We start from the raw sequence: 9,469 nt of genomic DNA, 5'->3' as shown, positions 1-9,469 counted from the left end.
TGGGGTCCCACTTTCTGGTTCATGGACAGCCATCTTTTTGCTGTGTCCTCGCATGGTGGAATGGGCAAGACAGCTCTCTGGAGTCTCTTTTATGGAGGCACTGATAACTTCCCCCAAGGCCCTACTTCTTTATACCATCACCTTGGGGATTAGGATTTCAACATATGAACTTTGGGGGGACACAAACATTCAGATCATAGCATATACCATATTCATGGAGGAAAAGATCTATCATTATGAGGCAGTCAATTTTCTCTAAATTAATTTATAAATTCTATGTAATTTCTACCAAAATTTTAGCAGAATTTAAAAGAACTCAGCAATCCTATTTACAGTTATATAGGAAAGAATAAAAATCAACTTTGAAATCGATTATGGAAAATGCAAACATGGAAAATGCACCCTATCAGGTGGATAGACACTATAAAACTAGAGTAATAAAATCAGTGTTGCACAGGAATAGTCTAATAATATGAAGTAAGTGAACTCAATCATAGCATAAAACATAAAAGAGAACTCAAAGTTTATGTATGATAAAAATGACACCACAAATAGAATTGTTTAATAGTTGGAATTATCTCACAAAATGAAGAAAAATAAGGTTGGATCCTTTATCGATTTGCTTGGGTTGCCATAACAAAATACACAGACTAGGTGGCTTAAACCACATAAACTTACTTTCTCACAGTTCTGGAGGCTAGCGGTCCAAGATTAAGGTGCCAGCAGGGTTGGTTTCAGCTGCCGTCTCTCTCCTTGGCTTGTAGATGGCGCCTTTGTGCTGTGTCTGCACATGGCCTTGTAGGCACAGAGTTCTGGTGTTTCTTCCTCCTCTTATAAGGACAACAGTCCTTTCGGATTGGGGCCCTACCCTTATGACCTCATTTAACTGTAATTACCTCTTTAAAGTTCCTGTCTCCAAGCATAATCACTTTGGGGGTTAGGGCTTTAATATATGAATTTAGGGGGGGCACAATTCTGTTCCCAACAGATCCTTTCCTCAATATATGAAAGTGAATTCCAAATGGATTACAGACTAAATATTAAAAAGAAAATTGCAAGATTAAAATTTTAAAAATTTTTTTGTTTTTTTCTTTTAAAAATGATAGTAGCCTTTTGTTGTTGTTGTTGGGGCTTTTGGAGGAGTTTTTTTGGTTTTTAGTGGCTGGCCAGTACAGGGATCCAAACCAGGTCTTACAAGGCTGCACTCTAATCAACTGAACTATCCCACCAGGCCTAAAATTGCAAGATTAATAAAAGAAATACAGATCTTTGTTGTCTTGGAGTGTGAAATTCTTCTTAAACAAGGCTCCAAAGTACAAAGTATACGGAGAAATTTTGATAAATTTAGCCATATCAAAATTCAGTATTTCTTTCAGTGAAGATCAGCATAGATAAAGCCAGCAGAAAGGTTTATAGTACAGTTGCCACATCTAAAACCCATCTGATAAAAGGTTTTTATTATCTAGACTATTAAAGGAATTCCTGAAAAATCAATAAGAAAAGGACAGGAAAATTGGATAGAACATTGGGCAAAGGCCATGAACAGGCATTCATAGGAGGGGAAACAAGAAAGGCTATTAGGCAGTTGGAGAGATGCTCCCCTTCCTGATAACCAGAAAAATTTAGTGCAAGACAGCAATATCACTTTATATATCTGTACTATTTAAGATTGACAAAAATTAGAAGACTGACTAATGACAGGTGTTGGCAAGCATGTAGGAAAACTCTTATGTACTGCCGGTGGGTACAGTGCAAAACAGAGAGCAATCTGACAGTGTCTGGTCAATAAGTGTGTCTGTGCCCTATGACCCAGCAGCCTCAGAGATGCTTCTGCATAGGTCCACAACTAGATGTGTACAAAGATGCTCATTGCAGCATTATTTGTAGTGGCAGGAAGTTGAAGGCAACCTAGGCATCCACCAGTGGAAGAATGGATAAGTAAAATATCGTGGGTGCACACTATGGAATTCTATGCAGCATGAAGAAGGGGGAAGAAAGAAAGAAGTAGAAAAGTGCACCCCACACCTTTTATCAACAGAGCAAAGATTTTTCCAGGAGACCCACCCATCAGACTGTTTGCATTTCATTGGCCAAAATTAAGTTACATGTTCACAGCTAACTAAAAGGTGACTATAGAGACAGGGGGTTATCGATAGTGATTGGGTCAGCTAATCAGAAATGTCTGATGTATAATCTAGTAGATTTCTTCTAACTGCTGCAGAGAATTCCACAGTGTGTACTATGGGTTAAAAGAGTCTCTCCAAGTTCATGTATTGGAAACTTAATCTCCATTGTAACAGTGTTAAGAGGGTGGGAAATCCAATTATCATATTTGAAATGTGGGGGCCCTTAAGAAGTGATTAGATTGTAAGGACTGTGCCCTTGTGAATGGATTGATCCATTCATGGAGTAACAGGTGTGGTTCTGATAATTTCACAAGGAGAACAAGTGAGCAGGTTAGCTCTCTCTTGCTCTGTTGCCATGTGTTGAAAAAGGCCCTCACCAGATGTGTTCCCTGGACCTTGGACTTCCCAGTCTCCAAACTGTAAGAAATAAATGCCATTTCCTTTATAAATCGCCCAGGTTCTGTTGTTATAGGCAACAGAAATGGACTCATACAGTGTGCATCTACCACATTCTACTGTGACGGCTAGATGTATCACAGCCATCTTGTGACTAGGAGGAAAAGTCAAGAGAACCCCAGAGGAGGTTCTGACATCATCCAAGAGCTTCCTATCCCTGAGTTTTTTACATGTGTGAAAAATAAATCCCTATTTGTTTAAGCTTTTGTGCATCAGAGTTCAATAGCAGACACCAGAATATATCTGGCTAGTTTAAACTGAAAAGGACAGAGAAGCAGGCTCTAGGTCTACCTTTGGGAGTTGCATGACTTCTGCCTGTGGTTGAGAAAACAGCAGTCACTACTACAGGAAACTGATGAATCAGGAAGCTGCTCACAAGAGCCCCACTGCTGCTGTTATGATATGTGACAGCAAAACGGATGTTCCATGCCATGTAACTTTGTTCCAAATTTATATCTTGCACAAGAGCAGAACCAAAGCCACAGATTCCTAGCTGAAGGGAATCTGGAAAGTGTTTTAGCTTTCCAATTCTGCAGTTCAGAAGAAAAGCTAAAAGAAGTTTTGGACTGATGTTGAGCATCCAGTCTATTACAGACATCACACGACTGAGGTCAGCTTTTGGTTACTTACAACCAAATGCACTTCTAACTGATGCACTGCACATAAAGTAATAAGGGTGGATCTTAAAAATACAGTGAAAACAGAGTGAAGAAAAAAACCAGAATTAACTTTGTAGCCATAGTTCATAACATGTTAGTTAAAAGCACATACAGAAAGCAACACTACCTTTGTCAATGAAATGTACATTTTCAAGGATATATAATTGCCAACCGGTAAAGGGAGAAGGAGAATGGGGTGTGGGGATCAGGGGTGAAAGAGAAACTAAATGAAGTAAAATAAGAGTGAGGTCTTGTACAGTCTGATAATACAAATGGAGGCCTATGACTGGCTCAGTTTTCTACATCTATGGTCCAAAACCAATCCACCGAATTTAATATTTAATATTAATTTCATTTAAAGAATAATTTAACAATAATTTATTAAATTAATAAATAATTTAATTTAAATATTTATTATTTAATTTACCACACCAAAACTAGTCCATTAAACTTATCATAATTTCTGTATTTCTAATTGGATAATTCTTTATGTTTTGATTTGCCCAGAACCTCAAAAAATAGGTCCAGGTGACCCCTGGAGCCCCCCACCCCTCACACCCTCTCCCACCCCCTCCCCCTCACCAAGCCCCGCTCCACCAAAGCTGGAGGGAACTTCAGGCTCTCAAAGCTGGGTTGTGGGACCCTGTAGCTCTCCCATCTTCGAAGGCTGTTTCAGAGTGCAGCTGGTCTCCCAAGAAGGCTGAAGGTGGGAGCGTTTGGGGTCAGAGAGTCTTTCGGAGCCCGTCCCCAGCAGGGAGGAGCCACCCAGCTCAGAGCACCTGCCCCTCTCGGCCCCCAATCTCTTCCTAACCCGGCTTGATCCAGCTTAGCCCCGAGGTGTTGGCCACCATCTGTTACCTGCAGTGCTTGCAGGGGAGGGCAGGTCCACCACGGGCCACTGCAGAGACTAGATGAGTGTGCTCTGAGGAGTGTGGGGGATGCTGTGGGCACCAGCCTGGGCCCCAGTGATGACTGCCTCATAGAGACCCGCCGAACCCAGGTAAGATCCAGTGGATAAGGAAAAACGACTGTGGTGCTGAGTTAGAATGAAGCGTCCCACTGGCTCAGGGATCCTGGCACACCATTTGTCCTCTCTCATATGGATGGGGTGAGACATCTGCCAGGACAAAAGCTTTCTCTGGGGCAAGGGTTGGGTGATTTGCCCCTGCTCCCCCACCCCCATCCCAGGGGACACTGCTTCTCTCCGTTCTGTGTTGTAGATGCCAGCTGCATGAGGAGGAAGGGCTCGCCTTCTTGCCCTGGACTGTGCAGGGGAGAACTGGCCATGTCTGAGGCACTACCCTGCCCCAGCAGTGAGACCCCTGCTCCAGGCTGCAGGCTGGGGACCCTGTACTGGGCCTGTGTCCACAATAACCCTGCCCAGCTCCAAGCCATACTGGATGGTGGGGTCTCCCCAGAGGAGGCCACCCAAGTGGACAGCAATGGGAGGGTGAGATGCCCTGGGTGTTTCCCAAGACAGCTGGGGCCACTGTGTATCCCCACCACACCATCCTGGTCTGACTTCCTGAGAGAGATTCAGGGTCAATACCCACTGTCTGGGTCCTTAGGAGGCAGAAGTGGGTGGGGGCGAGGGGTGGGTGAGTGGGTGAGGGTGGGTCTTGGCAGGGGTTGGGGCAGGCTGTGGGACAAATGTGGGTTTCAGGGGCCCAGGGGGCCTCAGGGAGACCCTGGAGGAAGCAGGGGGGCTGAGCTGTCCCCACCCCCAGACAGGCCTAATGGTTGCATGCTACCACGGCTTCGGGAATGTTGTGGTCCTGCTCAGCCGCTGTCCTTTCCTTGATGTGAACCAGCAGGACAAAGGTGGGGACACGGCTCTCATGCTGGCTGCCCAAGCAGGTGCGAGGCCACCGAACCCCCCACCCCCACACTGGTGCAGACAGGGCCACAGTCCTACATGCATTGCACAGTGTTTTCCCATGCCAAGCTCTGCAGTGGAGGGTGGAGGGTTGGTTTGGTGCTTTCACCCCCTTAACTGGGGAGCCAAGAACTAGGGAGCCAAGCTCTGCCCGTGGTGCCCTGCAGGCCACGTGACTCTGGTGAGCCTCCTGCTCAACTACTACGCGGGCCTGGACCTGGAGCGCCGGGATCAGCGTGGGCTCACAGCGTTGATGAAGGCTGCCGTGCGGAACCGCACTGAATGCGTGGCCGCCCTCCTCATGGCAGGTGCATGGGGCCTGGACCCGCGTGTGTGGCTTGCAGTCCCTCCTTCAGATCTCCCCATCAGACATTAAGTTGCCATCATTTAGTTGCAGAGAGGAGAGAGGTAGAAATGGAGCATCAGGCTTTCAGGGGACGCAGTGATGTGTAATTGAGGCTTGTGGCCATGTGGGGGTGAAGTCCCTGCTGTTTGTGCAGGTGTGGACCCTTATGATTCCCTGAGGTGGCGCTGCCCTCTGCTGGTAACCCTGGGGAACCCCAGCCTCCAGCTTTCCCCTTCCCCACCCCACTGGGCTGGGGTTTGGGTGAGAAGGGAGAGAGCTCCACACTCCTCCCTTTGTCTCAGAGTGACAGCACCTCCCCCACCCCCAGTGAGAGGGGTGTGGTGGTGAAGAGAAGAACCAGGAGAGGAACCAGCAGAACAGCCCCCACTCCACCCCAGAGGGTGCAGCTCCGGCCTCTGCCTGTCCTGGGCAACCTGCACACCACTCTGCTGGTCAGCTCCTTGAATTCAGGAAGTCCCTATTTTACTCCAGGTTGGAGACCTACAGTAGGTCTCTCTGCAGTCTTTCTCCCTCTCTGGACTTAAATATCTTCATCTTGCTTAAACAGGAGGTTTCAATACTGGCCTCCCAGATTCCAGCTTTAAATGGATGGGACTCTATGGGTTTGAATCTAACCTACATCAGTCCTCCTGCTAAAGAATCTGCCCTTCCACAAATCACCAATCCCTATTCCACCCCAAGTCACCCCTGTGCTCCCTGCCAGGTGCTGACCTGACAGCGGTGGATCCCGTTCGGGGCAAGACGGCTCTGGAGTGGGCCCTGCTGACTGACAGCTTCGACACAGTGCTGAGGATCCGGCAGCTGCTGCGGAGGCCCCAAGTGGAGCAGCTCAGCCAGCATTACCAGCCCGAGTGGCCGGCCTTGCCCCAGCTCGTGGCCCAGGCAAAGGCCCCGACTACCCCATCCCTCCTGGAGCGGCTGCAGGCCACCTTGAGCCTCCCCTTTGTCCAGTCTCCTCAGGAGGGAGGTGTCCTGGACCACTTTGTGACCATTACAACCAGCCTGGCCAGTCCCTTCCTCACCACTGCCTGTCACACTCTGTGTCCTGACCGCCCACCTGCACTGGGCACCCGCAGCAAGTCTGTGCCAGAGCTGCTAGGTACTGTCCCACCCCCTCCCCTGGTATCTGAGTCCCCCCAGGTAGTCCCTGGCCCCCGGGGCTTTGTCCCCTACCAGAGCCCTCAGGGCACATTGAGCATATGCCCTCGATGGCTACAGCCCAGGGATGGTACCAGCCCCAGGCCCCAAGTCCCCAAGATCCGCCTTTCTAGGTCACCCTTATCCTTCAGCCAGTACAAGCCAAAGCCCAGGCCTACAGGGCATCAAAGCCTGGCCCTTCCTCTCTGGCGATACCAGGAGCTCAGGATGGAGAGGAGGCAGGAAGAGGCCAGATGGACACAGAAGCAAGGGAAGCTGGACTAGGTCAGGCTGGGAGCAGGAAATCAGGCCCCTCCCTAGGCTCCTGTCCCCTCTAGAACCCCTTCTACCTTCCCATCCACCTCTGCCTAAGTGAATCTGCTCCCAACCTACGTACAGGTTATTCATCACGGCATTGTTTGTGACAGTAAAAGAGTGGAAACAACTTACGTGTCTATCAATCGGGGAATGGCTAAATTGATTATGGGTGTAATTACCATATACCCATATAGTGTATTCTATACAGCGGTAAACCAAGAGTAAGGAAGCTGTTTATATTCTGATATAAAACTATCCTCAGGATGTATTGAATGGAACAGCATGTGTGGCATGCTACAGTTTGTCAAAGTAAAATTTTCACAAAGGTGAGCATGACTAATACAAATATATAGCGTAGTCGTACCAAGATTTGTTTAAAGACTTACTGAGTGAACCAGCAGGCGTGATCAAAGGAAGAAAAACAGTTATTGAAAAACCATCAGTGAAAAAAAGAATTCTGAAATAAGATTGCAAAATTACACATAAAAAAGTTAATTCCTACCTGGCATTCAAACCATAATTTTTTATTTTTTCTACCAGACAAAAATAATTTACTATTTGTCAATCTTCTACAGGTTAACTCCTTACTTTATAGAGTCTTGGCTCTAATCAGTGGTAAATAATATGTCAAACAAAGTTACCTTCCCCGAGATGACCCATAGGTGGGGTTATTAGCTGATGATCTAAAATATCTCTGAAAGTGCACTTGGTAACTTTTTGGGGGCCTTATTTACAAGTTTTGTTTGCTTGTATATTCATAATAATTATAAGAACCACTCATCAGGTGCTCACTATATACATACATTAACACATTGAACCCTCCTGATAATCCTGAGGATTTTATCTTTGAGGACTCGAGGCACAGAGGAGTTAAGGAATTGCCCAGGTCCCACAGCGAGAAACTGGCAGGGGTCAGGATTGAGACCCAGCTGTGGCCTCCAGGCTCTTAACAGTAAACCACACTGCCTCACTGCAGCATCCCTGGAGAGAAACACAGTGGCTTTCTCTGGAAGAGGACTGAACAGCTTACCCAGGGTGGGAGGGAAACTTCACTAAATATCCTTTTGAACCTTTTGACTTTTTGAAAAAATAAACTGTATTTTTAGAACAGTTTTTAATTTACAGAAAAGTTGTGAACATAGTATACAGAATTCCTGCATACCCGACATGTGGTTTCCCCTATTATTAATGTGAGTATAGTACAGCTGTTACAATTAATGAACGAACACTAACACATTACTATTATTAAGTAAAGTCCATACTTTATTCAAATTTCCTTAGCTTTTACCTACTATCCCTTTTCTGTTCCAGGACCTCACCCAGGACACCACATTACATTTAGTCATCACCTGTCCTTAGACTCCTCTCGACTGACAGTTCCTCAGACTTTCCTTGTTTCTGGTGATCTTGACAGTTCTGAGTAGTCTGGTCAGGTATTTTGTGAATGTCCCTCGATTGGGATGAGTCTGATGTTTTTCTTAAAATTAGACTGTGGTTATGGGTTTTTGGGAGGAAGACCACAGAGAGAAGTAAAGTTTCATCGTGTCATGTCAAGGGCACACACTCTCAACAGGACTTATCACTGTTGGGACTGGCCTTTATCACCTGGCTCAAGTAGTGTTTGTCAGTTTTCCCCACTGGAAAGTTATTCTTTTTCCCCCATTTCTATGCTGTACTCTTTGGAAGGAAGTCACTATATGAAGCCCACAGTAAAGGAGCAAGGATTTATGCTCCATCTCCTTGAGGGCAGAGTATCTACATAAATTATCTGGAATTCTGCACAGTGTTTTGACTTTTTAATCGCATATTACCAAATTTTGGAAAATTTAAACATAAATCTGCTCTTTGAATGGGGAAAAATAACACACCACGCAAACACGCACACATACACATACTGAGGTGAAATGACTACCAGGGTTGGCGGTGTGTGATGTTTCCCAGAGGGCTCTGAAGGCAACCATGGCAGACTGAACTGGGCTCAAGGCTGACTTTGCTATTTCCCACCTGTGTGATCTAGAATAAGGCACCTCAGTTTCTCCTGCCTCAGCTTTCACAGCTGGTAAATGAAGAAAACAGGGATACTGGATCCATTAGATGATATGGACATTAGGAAAGAGCCCTGGAGATTGAGTTTGACTGAGCTAGTTCTGGGCCTCCAGGGTGGAGCCAGAGTTCTTTCCTTGCCATCCACTGCTGAAATCACAGCACACGACACCAGTTTTGGCACTGGGCATCCCAGGCAGGGAAGGAACCTACCTCTACGGTCTTGGAATGGCATGGTGGTGAAATGCTTCAGCCTGGGAGTAGGCCTGTGACCTTGGGCCTTCACCTTTCTGTGTCTCCCAGCTCTCATGCAAGGACGAAGGAAAGAATAACGTGTTCGCTGTTGGGCTGTTGTGAGGATTAAATGAGACAATGCAGCACTTAGCACCGTACCTGGTCTTATTAGTACCATTTTCTTGTTTAATAGTCACAACCTTCCTATTGCCCAGTCGAGGAAACAGAGGCTGTGAAGGTTAAGCAGCTTGCC

At 46.4% G+C, this 9,469-nt stretch overlaps 1 protein-coding gene across 2 annotated transcripts; it reads left to right on the top strand.

The window, feature by feature from the left end:
* The first annotated feature begins 4,526 nt into the window (after window positions 1-4,526).
* Window positions 4,527-7,137, top strand: ANKRD33 (ankyrin repeat domain 33). Of its 2 annotated transcripts, none has more exons than XM_008566135.1 (4): window positions 4,527-4,691; window positions 4,969-5,098; window positions 5,285-5,401; window positions 6,188-7,137. In XM_008566135.1, the coding sequence occupies exons 1-4, from the start codon at window positions 4,527-4,529 to the stop codon at window positions 6,904-6,906; spliced, it is 1,131 nt and encodes a 376-aa protein (XP_008564357.1). In that variant the 3' UTR covers window positions 6,907-7,137. The 2 variants fall into 2 exon arrangements, with proteins under 2 accessions (XP_008564357.1, XP_008564358.1); XM_008566136.1 differs by lacking the exon at window positions 4,527-4,691 and having other exon boundaries at window positions 4,975-5,098; window positions 5,285-5,425; window positions 6,188-6,583; window positions 6,778-7,137.
* The last annotated feature ends 2,332 nt before the right edge of the window (window positions 7,138-9,469 follow it).

This window comes from Galeopterus variegatus, unplaced genomic scaffold (assembly GCF_000696425.1).
Source record: "Galeopterus variegatus unplaced genomic scaffold, G_variegatus-3.0.2 Scaffold224, whole genome shotgun sequence".
Classification (NCBI taxonomy): domain Eukaryota; kingdom Metazoa; phylum Chordata; class Mammalia; order Dermoptera; family Cynocephalidae; genus Galeopterus; species Galeopterus variegatus.
This window is presented reverse-complemented; position numbering and strand designations above follow the sequence as displayed.

What these genes read in the sequence shown, in the direction of transcription:
- ANKRD33 (XM_008566135.1), top strand. Translation starts at nt 4,527, where the DNA reads ATGTCTGAGGCACTACCCTGCCCCAGCAGTGAGACCCCTGCTCCAGGC. An exon ending in CATGCTGGCTGCCCAAGCAG is followed by an intron (nt 5,099 to 5,284) that starts GTGCGAGGCCAC and finishes GGTGCCCTGCAG; the next exon opens with GCCACGTGACTCTGGTGAGC. An exon ending in CGTGCGGAACCGCACTGAAT is followed by an intron (nt 5,402 to 6,187) that starts GCGTGGCCGCCC and finishes GCTCCCTGCCAG; the next exon opens with GTGCTGACCTGACAGCGGTG.